The sequence below is a fragment of the Bufo bufo genome, chromosome 1 (genome assembly GCF_905171765.1).
Source record: "Bufo bufo chromosome 1, aBufBuf1.1, whole genome shotgun sequence".
Lineage (NCBI taxonomy): Eukaryota > Metazoa > Chordata > Amphibia > Anura > Bufonidae > Bufo > Bufo bufo.
In genome coordinates, this window is record NC_053389.1 from 273,057,222 (window position 1) to 273,075,073 (window position 17,852).

Here is a 17,852-nt window from a genome sequence, read left to right on the forward strand (position 1 = left end):
TTGCAGAACAGTTGTCATGCTCTTAAGCACATTTCGATGCCTTTTGCAGCCCTCTAGCCCTTTCCAGGACTATTTTAGAGCCCTTTTATAGTGCCCAACTTTTTTTTTCAAGTTCGGCCGAACCTGCCGAACCCGAACATCCAGGTGTCCGCTCAACTCTACTCCTGATGACTTGGCTGTATAATTAATAGCCTAAGAAACGCGTTGAGCCAGGCTGCCCAACTATCAGAATAAAAGTTATATTTTAGCGACAGCATTTAATAGTTAAACGTAATTCTTGTGGTCGCCTGCTTTCTACAACATTATTCTAGTGAATTAAGACTACAAGTCCCAGAATACAATCAGCAGACAATGCTCCTCTATACAGACACTGAACTGGAAGAATGGCTGTGTGATTAAAAATGCTTTTAAAAATCGGGCATAAATGAGCAGGTGCTAGCCTATGAAATACTGCTAACAGGAACAGTATATAAACCTTCAAGAACACAGTCCAAAATACACAAAATTTGCTGCTACAACCTTTTTCCAATCAGGAATTTCCTAAATGGTTTGTGTATGTGCAAGATCTCTCTCTATACGCACTGTATAATTAACACTATGGGGTCATTTATCAAACTGGTGTAAAGTAGAACTGGCTTAGCTGCCCATAGCAACCAATCAGATTCCTCCTTCAATTTTCCAAAGAAGCTGTGAAACATGAAAGGTGGAATCTGATTGGTTGCTATGGGCAGCTAAGCCAGTTCTACTTTACACCAGTTTGATAAATGACCCCCTATGTACAATGCCTTTAGTCTAATATTCAAACATCCAAAAAGGCTAATAATTTGGAACACATTTTTTAATAAACATATCCATACACACATCTAAAAAAAATATATATTAATATGTTGTATGTTTTACACCGATTTTATTTTTTCTAAAATGTATGTTCCATGTGGTTCCCATGACGCACCACGTTCCTCTGAATGAACGTGGCAAATCACATCTGTGATATTTTCATTAAACTTCACATAAACATCCATTAGAGCTGGAACTATTTGATGTTGTTAAGTAGCAGCAACGTGATGCCCCCCCTGTGTGAACGAGCCCTGAAGACATCATAACCGTGCTGTGAGATCCATTAATAAAAACACACCCCAGGACAGCGCTGAGAAGCGGCCAACTCCGATCCAATAAGAGGTTCACATACAAGAGGGGAGAAATAAAAGTTTTACAGCAAATCATGATCGCTGACCATCTATTGCGTCGCTCCTTCAGGGGCTTATTATACACTTCTAAGTAATGACTAAGGTGTATTGGACAGACCGACGACTGTTAGATTGGAAAAAAGTAATAGGTTTAGCTAGTGGTTGCCTTGGTGATAAATCCCCCGTAAGAGCACGTCGACATGGGACGTAAAACTCTTCAGATAGTCAAATATGGATTTTATTGAGTACCCGCAACAAAACGCATGATAAATCCATGGTAAAACCTTCATGAGTACATGTGGATTTTACCAATTTGCCGTGAAATTTACCCTCTGGACTGTAAGATCCCTTTCAGACAAGCGAGTTCTACGCATCGGACTCGCAGCGCGAGTATTCAGCAGCTCCATTCCTGACCTCCCAGCACTGACGGGGTCGCATAGCATTATATTAATTTATGATGCTATGTAACTATGGTTAACAGTGACAGCATTATGTCAGTGTCATCTAATACATTCCAGAACTGTAAGGGTTACATAGCATCATAAATCAATATAATGCTATGCAACCCCAGCAGTGCTGGGAGGTCAGGACGGGAGCTGCCGAATACTCGCACTGCGAGTCCGATGCGTGGAACTCGCTCATTTGAAAGGGGCGGAAATCCTAGGAATAGATGGACATGCTGCAGATTTAAAATCCACACCACAGGTCATTTTACTTTGCAGATTTTTTCCACCGTACATGGATGAAACTTCTCACCCTCTTGGCAGGTACTGTAAAATGCTGCAGATTTGCTGCACACAAATCCTCGTGCCGCAGCAAATTTTCATGTCGTGTGGACATCCCCTAAAAGTTCTAATTTATGATAATGGAGTTCTCCTGAGTAAGTATACTGAGGTTATGGAAGGACCTTGCTCTATCATCCACCGAGAAGTAATGCAGCAAAGAGGGTCTCTAAAGGTGGTCGTGTATCATATGCTCGTCCACTCACTTCAAGAGGCATCATTTAATACTTAAAGGCGTTGCCCCACAAAAAATATTCAGCAGGTTTCAAACCAGCACCTGGATCTGAACACTTTTGTAATTGCATGTACGTAAAAATGCATATACCGCCACCTGCTGTTTGTTCTTTTCCTTATTTCTCTGTTCACCTCACTGAGATGGAGACACATGCTCAGTTCCATCCTTCAAATACCTCCTGAGCCATGCTAGGGAAAGATCTGCAGCAGGAAGGACACATCCCCATGCGCAACGTCCTCTGACCTGACAGCTTGACATAAATCTAGCAGACCAATGAATGGAGAGATCTCTGGATCAATGCGAGGTACAGGGCTGGTTCTAGCTTTGTTAGAAAAAGGTTGTTATGTACTATATAATGTTGGATTATCATTTTTTACATTAATCATGGGTTAAAGAGGACCTTTCACCGCGCCTGACCTGCCTATTTTAATAGCTACATACATTTCCCACGTACTAACAATTCTGGAGCATCTATTCTTATGTCTGTATATTGTGCCATTCCTCTATTAATACTACTAGAAGTTATGCATGAATTGCTATTAGCCTTCAGTAAGGGTAAAGAGGGGAGGTAACCAGTTGGGGGGGTGTACCTGCAGAGTCTGAAAATGGCAGCACTGATTGGATAGAGTCTGTGCAGGTCCACCCCCAACTGGTTACCTCCCCTCTGTACCTTACTGAAAACTATATATCAGTCTGCTCAGCTCCTCCTGCTCTATAACATGCATTTTCATGGTGTTCCCTTTAACATTATTTTCATATGACATTGAACATTTGCATTTACACAGTCAGTCTCTTTCCAGTAAATTATGGGCTCAAGGCCTAACTCACCTGTAGACTCTTCGGGACTTGGGTCAAAGTTCAGCCACTCAATGCAAAGAGGGTACGCTGGTAAAAGAATGTCGTGATGTACGTAGAAGGAATCTTCCTCATGGTTATATACTGCAGGGACCACAAGGGCAGAAGACAGGTCAGGTTCATGAAATGCTTTATACTTCTAATCCATCATTACTGAGACAGAAGACCTGTCCGCATTAGTAAATGCTTGTATCGCCCATAAAATAAATTCTAGAAGACCTTGGAACCCATTTCCATTATTGCTCTTGAATATTTATGAACACATTGACAACTGGATGTTCCCATTTCCCTTGTCAAAGGAGCGTGTGCTAAAAAATGAGCGGTAAATCTGCAATCTATTCAATATCGATTTATTTTGACTAGGAGAAAACATTTCTATTGGGGGTAACACCATTGTCGCCAACGGTCCGATTTGCAGAGACTGTCCCGGGGGCCAAATATAGGCAGGGTCTATATAAGTGGATGGTCTGGCTTGGTAAGGGACATCCTCGGGTGGGGAGGAGTGGGTGGGGGGGCCATACGTGCCACAAATTATCCAACTGCAATTTTGGGACGTATGTAATCCCTATTCACTTTCGTACACGTTCTTGTATACCGCAGAGTCTGGTTAGAAAAAAAAAAGTGGAACTCTATGGTGAACGGATGGCACTGTATGGCATCAGTCCGAGGTATCCATTTGACATATGCATTTTATGCATATGTTAAACAGATGGGAAAAACGTAATGTGAACCCAGCCTTAGGAGTTAAATAGGACCCCTCGGCTCTCCTGACATGTCTATTTTAAGACTTGTATTCTCCATGAACTAATTCTGGATATAATTATTTTCCTTGAGCTGCATTGTGCTTTACTTCTGTTATTCCTCCCGGAAATGTATAACTAAGGTTGGAGGTTTGTTAGGACACGCTCTGATGTTTCATTGATAGTAGACAGAGCCATAATGGAACACCTAATTTTATTGATATACATTATAAAGACTCGTAACCTAACATAGTGTCAGGTCCATTTGTTTTGTTTTTTGCACATTTATCTCTCCAGTGCATACAAGTCGCTCCCCTCAGCAGACGAGCACAGAAAGCACCACAGCGAAGGACTGGCCATTTCACTGGAGTGCTGTACGCCAAATTACACTGTGACAAGGAAACCATGGACGCCGCTGATCATACGGCTTGATATATACAAATTGACAGCACTCCAGAGATTTTATTCAGCCGGACATAATTTCAGGCAACGTTTCGGGCTATATGCAGCCCTTCATCAGTCCCAGTGTGGGGAGCATCAGCGTGGAAGCCTGCTGATCATACGGCTTGTGACTATAGAGTCTCCAACGGTTCGCTTAAACCACTGAGCGCTTGGAACCCTTAGAAAGATAAATACGCCTGCTATTATTTGCTTAAAGGCTTTGTCCAAGTTACGGATGCAGTTGTGCTTGCTCTGCTACGCTGCTTGCATAACTCCCATTCACTACAATGGCAGCTATGAAAAGAGCGGAGCTCCGGCTTGCTTGGCTGCGGACCACCTTCTAGACTTCCATGAAGGACACAAACAGGGGCTCTGCACCCATGAGCAAACAGGAAAATGGACAGAAAAGTACATAAGGATGTACCCGGTCATACCAGCTGGGACGTCTGATTGAAATTCCTCAATTCCTCTCAGTGTGTGTGCCCAAAGCGTGAAAGCGAGCACAAATGTACACTCCCATCCAAAGGAACACACCTGTTTGAGCACTATTGCACATTGAGCTTTCAAACTACACAGTGTACAAGTCGCTCTCAAACAACGTACCCAAAAATTAAAGGGATTTTTCCCAAAATTTATAATGCTGAGGATAGCCTCAGGATAGGCGTTTCTTAGGCCGTTAATAATTATACAGCCAAGTCATCAGGAGCTATTACAATTAGACAGACATACAAACAAACAACAAGTGCTGCCCGTTCTGGTACATAGCGTGCAGACACGTAGCCTGCGGCACTGGGATGGCACGCTATGTACCAGAGCCTGCAGCACTTGTTGTTTGTTTGTATGTCTGTCTAATTGTAATAGCTCCTGATGACTTGGCTGTATAATTAATAACTGCCTAAGAAACACGTTGAGCCACGCTGCCCATCAGAATAAAAGTTATATTTTAGCGACAGCATTTAATAGTTGAACGTAATTCTTGTGGTCGCCTGCTTTCTACAACATTATTCTAGTGAATTAAGACTACAAGTCCCAGAATACAATCAGCAGACAATGCTCCTCTATACAGACACCAAACTGGCAGAATGGCTGTGTGATCAAAAATGCTTTTAAAATTGGGCATAAATGGGCAGTGATTGGTGCTAGGGGGGTCCGACACCCGAGACCCCCACTAATAAGCTGTTAGAAGAGGCTGGGTGCTCTGTGAGTGACTTCACGGTACATCGGTCACGTGGCCTAGGCGCAGCTCAGCCCCATTCAAGTGAAAGGGACTGAGCTGCAATACCAAGCACTGCCACTATACAATGTACAGCACTGTGCTTGGTAAGTACCCAGGAGGCCGCCGCTGTCACTAGTGCTCCGGTGAGCGCCGCAACTTCCTGAAACCGCCGATTGGTGGGGGGTGCTGGGACTCGGACCCCAGCCGATGTGATATTGATGACCTATCCTGATATGTCCCAGATAACCCCTTTAAGAAAGTTTTCACAATGTTACAAAAAGCAAGAGAAATAGAATACACACGATCACATTCTCACCGTGGATTTCAAGATTACAGTGATCTTTTTCTGCTCTCCCACACACCAGAAGGTTATCTGTGGACCTAATAACAAAGTCCTCGGTTTCATACTGCTCCTATATTTCAGAAAATAGAAGGGTATTATTCGACAGAAATAGAAGGGTATTATTTGCACATTTTGCCTCCAGAGCTGTATGTCTAGGTACCTTATTTTGTATTTGTATATGCATAGCGATATATATAAGGGAGCATTCACACATGACATCAGTGATGCATCCGTTTTTTTGCAGATCCATTGCAACAATGCCTTTCCTTGTCTGCAAAACGGACAAGAATAGGACATGTTCTATCTTTTTTGCAGGGGTATGGAATGGACATAACGGATGCGGGCAGCACATGGTGTGCTGTCCTAATTTTTTGCGGACCTATTGAAATGAATGCGTCCGCAACCTATCCGTATCCAAAATGTCGAGCGGATAAGGACCGAAAATACGGTGCCATATGAATATGGCACCCAGGGGTGTACAAACCTCACCAATATATTTTACATATATAACATGAAGGATAACAAGGATAAAAGTGTAATTTTTATAGACTGTCGACCCCTAAGGTGCGGCCTTTGCTTGCACGTTAACAAATTACCTATATACTGATTCCCAATACACAGAGGTGCCCTCCATTAAAGGGGTTGTCCAAGTTATATTTATTGATGACCTATCCTCAGGATAGCTCATCAATATCAGATCGGCTGGGGTCCGACACCCGGCACCCCCGCTGATGAGCTGTTTGAAGAGAAGGCGCGCGCCGTGCCAACGCCACCTCCTCTTCACTGTTTACCTTCTCGCCATTGCATCTGCAGCGGTGAGCAAGTGTAATTACACCCAAGCTGTCCCATTCATTTCAATGGGACGGATCGCTCCTATACAAGTGTATGGGAACAATCCGAACCATTGAAATGAATGGGACAGTTAGGTGTAATTACACCTGCTCATCGCTGCAGATGCAACGGCGAGAAGGTAAACAGTGAAGAGGAGGCAGCGTTGGCACGGCGCGCTCCTTCTCTTCAAAGAGCTGATCGGCGGGGGTGCCGGGTGTCGGACCCCAGCCGATCTGATATTGATGACCTATCCTGAGGATAGGTCATCAATAAATATAACTTAGACAACCCCTTTAATTTTTGTGAACATGTAAACCCCTCTTTCACACTTGCGTTGTCCGGATCCGGCGTGTACTCCATTTGCCGGAATTACACGCCGGATCCGGAAAAACGCAAGTGTACTGAAAGCATTTGAAGACGGAACCGTCTTCCAAATGCGTTCAGTGTTACTATGGCACCCAGGACGCTATTAAAGTCCTGGTTGCCATAGTAGGAGCGGGGAGCAGTATACTTACAGTCCGTGCGGCTCCCGGGGCGCTCCAGAGTGACGTCAGAGCGCCCCATGCGCATGGATGACGTGATCCATGTGATCACATGATCCATGCGCTTGGGGCGCCCTGACGTCACTCTGGAGCGCCCGGGGAGCCGCACGGACGGTAAGTACACTGCTCCCCGCTACACTTTACCATGGCTGCCAGGACTTTAGCGTCCCGGCAGCCATGGTAACCACTCTGAAAAAGCTAAATGTCGGCTCCGGCAATGCGCCGAAACGACGTTTAGCTTAAGGCCGGATCCGGATCAATGCCTTTCAATGAGCATTAATTCCGGATCCGGCCTTGCGGCAAGTGTTCCGGATTTTTGGCCGGAGCAAAAAGCGCAGCATGCTGCGGTATTTTCTCCGGCAAAAAAACGTTCCGTTCCGGAACTGAAGACATCCTGATGCATCCTGAACGGATTTCTCTCCATTCAGAATGCATTAGGATAATCCTGATCAGGATTCTTCCGGCATAGAGCCCCGACGACGGAACTCTATGCCGGAAGAAAAGAACGCAAGTGTGAAAGAGCCCTAAGGCTCCTAACAGAGATCTAGTATGCTTACATCATGTACATCTTCCCCGCACTGCTTCTTTTTCAGTCTGGACTCCTGTGACTCCTTTTCACCATGTAAACAAATCACACCGGCTTCTTTTCATCCTGTATGTTCCTGTTGCTGTCTCTAACCAAACCCAATAGGCACTTTTCCTTTCTCTGCCATAGCTCCAGCGCCGCCCCCAACAAAGCCTGACCAGCTTATAACTCCTCCCACCAGCTATTTACATAGACACTCCTCCCCTATCACTGCCCCTGACAAAGCCCAGCTAGTTTATAGCTCCTCCCACCCAGCTAGTTACATAGACACTCCTCTATCACTCCCCCTGCTGCTGCTTTGACACACCCATGAACATCACAGGAAATAAGAGCTGCATGGACATGGTCATGAGACCACAGCCCACAACAGAAGATAGGAGCAATAAAAGGTAAAAGAAACATTATAAAATTACAGATACCTTCATAAATTATTATTTTAAAGGATATTGTTGCAAACTGGAAAGCCCCTTAAAGGATGCATCTGTACCAATTATTGGAATTGCTCCCTTTATGAAAGGAAACCACTTCCACAGATGCAGCATTACACAATACAGGTGAAGTAAGTATACGTACTGTATCTTTTAAAGTGACGTAAGCATCAGTCTCGTTACTGGAGTAAACTGCAAGGCCGGCAAGACTGTCTCCAAGGTTCACCACATCTTTAAAGGAAAAAAAACAAAAACAAAACAACATTCTGTAAATATTTTGGCACCTTTCTGCGTGACTACAAACAATCTAAACAATCCCCACAGCAGCCATAAAGACAAAAACTGTAAATCACACATGAAATCTACGCCAACTCCTAGCCAGTATAGATTATAGGTCTGGTGCACGGACGGGCCACTGACACACCATTAAATCAGAAATAAAAAGGGTTGGCCAATTTATAAAAATATTTCCCAGTATCCCAAAATCTTCTGTGTGTGCGAGATACATCTGTATTTCACAGCATCACTCAGTACTGCCATGAAGCAGAAGACCCCCACATCCACATGAGAGGGCTGCAAAAAGGAGATTTTGTATAATTTATCAGTAAAATCTCTTTCTCGCTCTTCATTGGGGGACACAGGAACCGTGGGTATAGCCATGTCCTCTAGGAGGCGTTGACACTAGTAGAAGCTGTTAGCTCCTCCCCTCTCCAGCCTGGAGAGAGAGCTTCAGTTTGTGCATAAGCAGTAGGAGAAGCAAGCCCACCAAAGAAAAAACATGGAATCAACCATGCCAAAGGACCCAACAGGGTTCAAACCAGCAACAGCTACAACTGTGGTTGAACAACAATACTGGGTGGGTGCTGTGTCCCCCAATGAAGAGCGAGAAAGAGATTTTACTGGTAAGTTATACAAAATCTCCTTTTCTCGCCCATATTCATTGGGGGACACAGGAACCGTGGGACGTCCTAAAGCAGTCCACAGGGAGGGGAAAACCACAGACCCCTGGAAGCAAGCGTCCCTGCTGGCATCTAAGAAACTGCCGCCTGCAAAACCACGCGGTCCAAGGCGGCGTCCACCGATGCAAAGTATGCACCTGGTAAAATCTTGTGAATGTATGTAAGGAGGACAAGAAGCCACCTTACACGATTGTGCAGCCGAAGCGTGATCCCTCCGAGCCCAAGATGCTCCCACCGCCCTGGGGGAGTGAGCCGTGACACCTAAGGGCGGAACCCTGCCCCGGGCGCAGTATGCGTCAGCAAACGCAGACCGAATCCAACGTGCGATTTCAACCTTGGAAGCCGCCAATCCCTTGCAAGGACCCTCCGTAAGACAAAAAATGGAGTCCGTACAGCGGAAGGGACCGGAGGCTGCTAAATAGATCTTCAGAGCTCCGACAACGTCCAAATGGTGTAACTCCTGTTCCTTAGGGTATGAAGTAGGGAACGACCGATATTGATTTTTTAGGGCCGATACCGATAATTTGTGAACTTTCAGGCCGATAGCCGATAATTTATACCGATATTCTGGGAAATTCCTACACAAATCTGCTGAAAATTAATATGTTTATTGTTAACGTGTATTTAATTTTTTTTTTTGTAAATCTTTCTTTTTCATTTATACTTAATATTTTTTTTTTTTTTTTTTTACTAACTTTTAGCCCCCTTAGGGACTAGAACCCTTGTCCTATTCACCCTGATAGATCTCTATCAGGATGAATAGGATCTCACACTGTCCCTGCTGCTCTGTGCTCTGTGCACACAGCAGCATGGAGCTTATCATGGCAGCCAGGGCTTCAGTAGCGTTCTGGCTGCCATGGTAACTGATCGGAGCCCCAGGATTACACTGCTGGGGCTCCGATCGGAGGAGCAGGGGAGAGGGGATCCTGTGGCCACTGCCACCAATGATTAATACTGGGGGGGGGCTTGGGTGGGGGGGCGCACTGCACCATTAACATTTTTAATACTGGGATGGGGGGCGCACTGCGCCACCAATGATTAATACTGGGGGGCTTGGGGGGGCGCACTGCGCCACCAATGAAGAGAAATCTCTCATTAATTCATATACAGGAGGCGGGAGCTGGCTGCAGAATCATATAGCCGGCTCCCGACCTCTATGAGCGGTAGCTGCGATCCGCGGCACCTAGGGGATTAACTACCGCAGATCGCAGCTACAGCTCATAGAGGCCGGGAGCCGGCTATGTGATTCTGCAGCCAGCTCCCGCCTCCTGTATATGAATTAATTAAAGACTTATCTTCATTGGTGGAGCGGTGGCCACAGCCCCTCCCCTTTTTTGTCCTCTCTCCTCTAATTGGCGGCAGCGGCAGCACAAGGGGAGGGAGACACTGCTTCCTTCTCCCCTGTGCTGCTGAGGGAAGACGGAGAGCGCTGAGAGCAGCGCGTTGTGTTCCCAATAAGTTATCGGTATATCGGCAAAATAGATGCCGATACCGATAACTGTCAAAATCCTGAATATTGGCCGATAATATCGGTAAAACCGATAATCGGTCGATCCCTAGTATGAAGGAGATGAACACAATGAGGGAAGGAATTTCCTCATTAATATGGAAGTCAGAGACCACCTTCGGAAGAAAAGAAGGGACTGACCGGAAAACCATTTGTCTCTATGAATAACCAGGAAGGGTTCTCTGGAAGAGAACGCCGCCAACTTGGACACCCATCTAATGGATGTGACAGCAACCAGAAAAAACGACCTTCCAGGACAAGAGTCTGAGTGAACAACCCCCGCAAGGGCTCAGGGGGAAGCCTGGCGCACTGAGAGGACTAATTCAGATCCGAAGGCGTTAAAAGAGGCCGGCATGGAGGGACCGTATGTGCCACTCCCAGAAAGAAGGTTCTTACAGGCCCTAGGGGGCCAGAGGACGCTGGAAAAAGATAGAAAACGCCAACACCTGACCCTGCCAAGAAATAAGGACCAGACCAAGGTTCGACCCTGATTGAAGGAAGGACAGGACCCTGGGGAGAGAAACAACGAAGTAGGGGAATGTTCGGGTTCCCCAGAAACCAGGAAGACCTCCCGGTCCTGTAATGGATCCTGGAACGGCGGTTGCAATAGTCACGCTGTCAAACGAAGAGACCTTAAATGCTGATAGAAGACCGGACCCTGAAGAGGGTCGTCTCTGAGCGGCAGCAACCAAGGGACGTCTCCTAGAAGGAGGTCGTTGTACCACGCTCGACGGGGCCAATCCGGAGCGACTAGGAATGTCGGAATGCTGTCCATGATGATCTTCCGTAGAACCCTGAACAGGATGGGAAGGAAAAAACATGTAGAGGAGGGAAAATCCTACCAAGGGGAGAGTAGGACGACCAAGCCGCATGCTTCTGGATCTCTGGTTCGGGAGAAGGGTGGGAAGCTTTGTGTAGACACAGTAAGCACACCCAGGACCAATAGGAAGGATTCCCTGTAAAAGGGGAATGGAAGGCCACAATGAATACCCCGTACAATGCAGAGGGAAGGCAGTAACATAGGAGCCACTAAGGCATGCAGGGTGGCTATGAGCCTTAAAAACTCTACCTGGAAGGGCGCTGAACAGGAGCAACTGCCAAGCTAATGCCAGGGTAGGACCCCCACCTGAGGGGAATGCTTCCCTGCAGCGACCACGAACTCGAACCTTAGAGTAAAATCTGCCCCTGCGGAAGAGAACTGGCTGTAGCAGCTAAACTAGCGTGCAAGCATAAGCACTTTCCCAATAAGGAGGAGTGGTGGATAGAGAATACAGAATCAGCGAAAACACACAACTCAGTGGAACGCACGCACCATATTAGTGCAATGGTGTACGCACTATGTATTGATGCGGACAAATTCATGACCGACTGGAACAGTGTTGCTAGGTAACCCCCTGAAGGCAGAGGAAGTTACAATCCTGCCCAAAACCAGCACCAAAAAGAAGAGGATACAAAGTGGAATAGCCACCGTATCCACTGGCGGTACCCATATGCCACTAGATGAAGAGTATCGGGCACCCGCGGGTACCGACTGGTGCCACGCCCCACATGCGAAAGAAAATAAGGCATCCAGGAAGCCAGACAAGGGGAGTCCTACTGAATTGCTAGCCACCTACTCCAGCAAAGGAGGGGCCACCCGCAGAGGCCACCGAATTCAGTACTAGAAGAATCCGCCACCTGTGAAGAGCTGTGCAGTAAGCACCCCATAAAGCAATTACCACTCCCACAGTAGTAGCCAGCGCAAAACTGAGGGGGAGGCCTGAGACTATCCTGTAGAAGCCATGGTTCAGATGAATTGCGGCATCCCAAGATGCTCATTATTCCCCCGCTAGTGGATCACTAGTGGAAGGGGGTGATGCAACAGGAAGCACAGTGATGTGCAACACTTCACCTTAACAGCGTGACAGTCCGGACCGAATCCAATGGTAGTGCAATTACCCTACCTATGGAAGGTGGAATGCATACGGCAAGTACTTAAGCCAGTGGAAGGAAAAATACTCCACCTATGAAGGGGGGGGGGGGTCGATGCCTACGGCGGAACTAGTGCATATGGCGAGTCCTGTACCCCGTGGGAGTGCAATTATTGCACCTAAGTAAGGGGTAATGCTTACAGCAGACGTTGCAACCAGAGATAATGTCATAATGTCATCACGCCACCTATGGAAGGGGCTAATGCATACGTCAGGTACTGAACCCAGTGAAGATGCAATTCCGCCACCTAAGAAGGGGGGAAAAAATACATCCGGCACTGAACACCAGTGTTATCGTACTCAGTCCACTTAAGGAAGGGGACAGATATAAAGGCGAGTACTGTATCCCGTAGAAGTGCAATGACTCTGCATATGGAAGGAAAGCCTGGACATGTGCGCGTAAGTCTACCACTCAGAACCTCGCCCCTTGCAGTTGTGAACTGCGCAGGTGGGGGCTTATCAACCAAACTACCCAGGGGGTGGAATAAGAAGTCTAGAGGTCCATCCACTGGATTGCGCAGGCAATGTATTATCACCAAACAACCCCGGAGGGTGGATTGGGAAGTGCCAAAAGGTCCTCCACTGGATTGCGCAGGTGGAGAATTATCAACCAAACGACCCGGAAGGGTGGGTAGAAGTCCTTTATTGAAATTTGCAGGTGGAGGATTATCAACCAAACTACCCAGGGGGTGGAATGGGAGGTCTAGAGGTCCTCCACTGGAACGCGCAGGCGATGCATTAACAACCAAACGACCCCGGAGGGTGGATTGGGAAGTTCCAGAGGTCCTCCACTGGAATGCGCAGGCGGTGCAATATCAACCAAACGACCCCGGAGGGTGGATTGGGAATTCCAGAGGTCCTCAATTGGATTGCACAGGCGGTGCATTATCAACCAAACGACCCCGGGGGGTGGATTGGGAACTTCAGAGGTCCTCAACTGGATTGCACCGGTGGAAAATAATCAACCAAGCTACCCCGGAGGGTGGGTTGGGAACTGTCAGAAGTCCTCCACTGGATTACGCAGGTGAAGGATTATCAACTAAACTGCCCCAGAGGGCGGAGTGGGGGTTCTACAGGTGTCCTTCACTGTATTGTGCAGGCGGGGATCCTCCTCATCATTCCACTTGATAGCCAGCCACACCTCTCCCACCGCGGAGGGCGGATTGGGAAACTATGAAAGGCCGTCACGTGATCCGGAATGGGGCACAGTCCCATCATGGTGCCGCACAGTCAGAGTGGATTGTGACTGAGGGGAGTAGTTCCCGTATGGATGTAAACGTTTGTTTTTATTTCTCCCCCTTTTTTTTTTTTAAACTGTTATGCCGAGCCTCAAGTGATAAGAGGCAGGAAGGGGTTAACTGTGCAATATGATCCCCGCTAGTAGGCAATTTTGCAAAGCCCATCTAACCCCTGATAATCCGGTGCCGGCCTAATTGGCTGGCCAGTAAGGGTTAAAAAAGGACTTGAAGCCCAGGGGCAGTGCTGATGGGGACGGGGGCAGCTAGGCGGGAAGAATTCGTACCAGCCCGCCTCCCTGCCCCTCACATACTTGGATGGGTTGCGGCCTAGTAGGCCGCGAAGCCAGGGCCTAAAGTTCCGATGCTCGGTCAACCGGGACCCTCCCCCTCTGTATTGAAAGTCAGCCGGAGGGTAGAGGGACCGGGAGCGGTGCGCGACATACACCTTCCGGCCGGAGGAGCCGCCCCACGGCCGGAATGACACAGGGGAGGAAGAACCTGTAGGCCACATTTGAAGCCGGGGCCTAAAGTTTTTCGGCGCCCTGAGACCGGGATGTTCACCCTGCGGCCGGGAACTCGTTCGTGCTCCAATGTAGAGTAAGTGCCTCGCGGCGCGAGACTCCCGCAAGGGCTCAGGCGACCGCGATAGGTAAACGGCTTAACCCTTTCGGAGAGGCGAGCTTGGCGCCCGCTCCCGAAAGGGGAGGAATTTGGTGGACACTGCAGTGGGAGTCGCCCTGCGCTCCAGTCTTTCGTTGGAGGTGCCCGGGGAGAAGATACATTAACCCTCTATGAGCTGGAAAGCCGTCGGCCTAGAGGGGAAGTGAGAGAGAGGGTCCGCGTGTTTTGGTGGCGCATGGTGCCTGCCGGATTAACCCCTTCTCTCCTTAGGGGTCTAGTCCCTAGCTAAATAAAGTCCCCTGGCCATTAACCCTTGAGGGAGGGAGGGGGAAGAGGGCTTCATAGTTACCTAATCCCGTGTACTCACCTCATCTTCATCCTCTTCTCTTCACCCTCCCTAAGTGGGCCTATAAGGTCACCCTCTCCAGCAGGGTCACCTCCTCAGCAGCTGGCACCGGAGTGGCAGGAGTCTGGTATGGTGGGAGGGTCTTCTCTTTGCGGACCTAGGTGACCCTTTGGCTGGCGGGAGAAGGGGAGCGAGGCTGCCCTGGTCCACCTTGTCTTCTTGTGGGGGGGAGGAAGCAGCGTGGCGAACTAACGCTGGCGTGCTCCCCCCGGGAGAACAGGGAGGCGAGGCGACCACTGTCTCCCACCTAAAAGAAAATAAAAAAATAAACTAAAAAATCTTCAGGAGAAAACTGAAGCTCTCTCTCCAGGCTGGAGGGGGTATAGCTGCCAGGGGAGGAGCTAACAGCTTTTACTAGTGTCAACGCCTCCTAGAGGACATAGCTATACCCACGGTTCCTGTGTCCCCCAATGAATAGGTCATTAACGAATCCTGTTTGCATTGAACAGTAACTGAACATGTTCAGTGCAAGGGCAGAAGACAATCTGTCCAGGGAGGGCACAGAAAGTAGTGACTACGGCGAGTCACGTCACTGCCACCATCTTTCACTCTATAGACTGCAGCATCCGAGGATCATAGTTGTTTACACAGCCCACCAATAGGGACCCTTTTGCTGCACGACGGAGGTAAGTTATGGTGTGACATACAGATGTAGGTCACACAAAAAATAGATTATGGGATATTGGGAAATATTCTTATAAATGGTCCAACTCCTCTAAGATTGGCATACAAAATGCTCCCAAATGCTGCCATATCCTTAGCCATCCAGCCTTCCTAGCTGGTAGCATACTCCACAATATGTCCACCATAACCCTGGCCATCCTGCCTTCCTAGCTGGTAGCGTACTCCACAATATGTCCACCATAACCCTATTCGTCCTGCCTTCCTAGCTGGTAGCATACTCTGCAATATGCTCACCATAACCCTATTCGTCCTGCCTTCCTAGCTGGTAGCATACTCCACAATATGCTCACCATAACCCTAGCCATCCTGCCTTCCTAGCTGGTAGCAAACGCCACAATATGTCCACCATAACCCTGGCTATCAAGCCCTTCTAGCTGGAAGCATACTCCACAATATGTCCACCATAACCCTATTCGTCCTGCCTTCCTAGCTGGTAGCATACTCCACAATATGCTCACCATAACCCTATTCATCCTGCCTTCCTAGCTGGTAGCATACTCCACAATATGTTCACCATAACCCTATTCGTCCTGCATTCCTAGCTGGTATCATACACCACAATATGCTCACCATAACCCTAGCCATCCAGCCTTCCTAGCTGGTAGCAAACTCCACAATATGTCCACCATAACCCTATCCGTCCTGCCTTCCTAGCTGGGAGCATATTCCACAATACGTCCAACATAACCCTAGCCATCCAGCCTTCCTAGCTGGTAGCATAAGCCACAATATGTCCACCATAACCCTGGCCATCAAGCCCTTCTAGCTGGAAGCATACTCCACAATATGTCTACCATAACCCTATTCGTCCTGCCTTCCTAGCTGGTAGCATACTCCACAATATGCTCACCATAACCCTATTCGTCCTGCATTCCTAGCTGGTATCATACACCACAATATGCTCACCATAACCCTAGCCATCCAGCCTTCTTAGCTGGTAGCAAACTCCACAATATGTCCACCATAACCCTATCCGTCCTGCCTTCCTAGCTGGGAGCATATTCCACAATACGTCCAACATAACCCTAGCCATCCAGCCTTCCTAGCTGGTAGCATACTCCACAATATGTCCACCATAATCCTAGCCATCCTGCCTTCCTAGATGGTAGCATGCTCCCTGGAAAAATTATGCAAAATAAATGGAAGCAACTCAAAAAGACCAATTCTGCTAAGTACTGCAAAGATAAGTCTACTTTCAGTGTATTTGCCATTCAGGAGCCTTGGGGAGCTGGGTGGCAAGTAATGGCAGACATTTGTGTTCTCCCTCAGCTTCCTGTCATGTACAAGCACACTTAACGTGATAGAGTACTCTGCTGGACGGGAGATTAAGACTTCTTGTAGTTCTGTCCCTGACCATGTATCATAGGAAAATCAATTCTTTCCAATTAATTCTGAAAATTTGTATCATCTCGTGAGCGGATGTGGCAAACGGAAATTGATTAGAATGTAATTACTATGGCTGTAACCCAATTAATAAGGAGGAGGAATTTACACGTTAAATGTGTATGAGTGACGGGTGTAACCCAGCGAAGCCAAGAATAATCCATCATGTGATGGCCGAATAGGATTTCTCAAAACGGTTTACTAATACTAGGGATCGACCGATATTGATTTTTTAGGGCCGATACTGATAATCTGTGAACTTTCAGGCCGATAGCCGATAATTTACACCGATATTCTGTGAATTTTCATTTTTGAAAAAAAATAAAAATTCCTACACATCTGCTGAAAAAATGGATTTTTTGTACTCACCGTAAAATCCTTTTCTCGTAGTAGGCATTGGGGGACACAGCACCATGGGTATATGCCCAGCTGCCACTAGGAGGCTGACACTAGAAACAAAAAAGTGTTGGCTCCGCCCAGGTGGGCTATACCCCTCTGCAAGAGCCAAGATACACCAGTCGGTACAAAAGCAGTAGGAACGCCATACACCTGAACAAACAGAAAACTGAACGCCAACAAGTCTTCAACTGGGGAAACCCAACGACCACAAATCGCCGGGACCACAACAAGAAGAAACTCAGTAAGAAAATGGGAGGGATCTGTGTCCCCCAATGCCTACTACGAGAAAAGGATTTTACGGTGAGTACAAAAAATCCATTTTTCTCGTGCATGGCATTGGGGGACACAGCACCATGGGACGTCCCAAAGCAGTCCCTGAGGGAGGGAAGAAGAACGCCATGTCGCCAATCTAAAGCACAGCTGCTTGCAGAACCTTGCGCCCCAGGCTAGCGTCAGCGGAAGCCAGGGAATGAATGTGATAAAACTTAGAGAAAGTGTG

At 47.5% G+C, this 17,852-nt stretch overlaps 1 protein-coding gene across 1 annotated transcript in view; it reads right to left on the bottom strand.

Moving 5' to 3' along the window:
- The window catches only part of PWP1 (PWP1 homolog, endonuclein), an 88,971-nt gene that overhangs the window by 46,474 nt on the left and 24,645 nt on the right, over nt 1–17,852 (bottom strand). The window contains exons 4-6 of the mRNA XM_040439403.1: nt 8,332–8,417; nt 5,773–5,869; nt 3,033–3,143 (exon numbers count right to left, since the gene is read on the bottom strand). Coding sequence (XP_040295337.1) covers nt 3,033–3,143; nt 5,773–5,869; nt 8,332–8,417 — 294 coding nt within the window. The remainder of the gene's footprint in view (nt 1–3,032; nt 3,144–5,772; nt 5,870–8,331; nt 8,418–17,852) is intronic.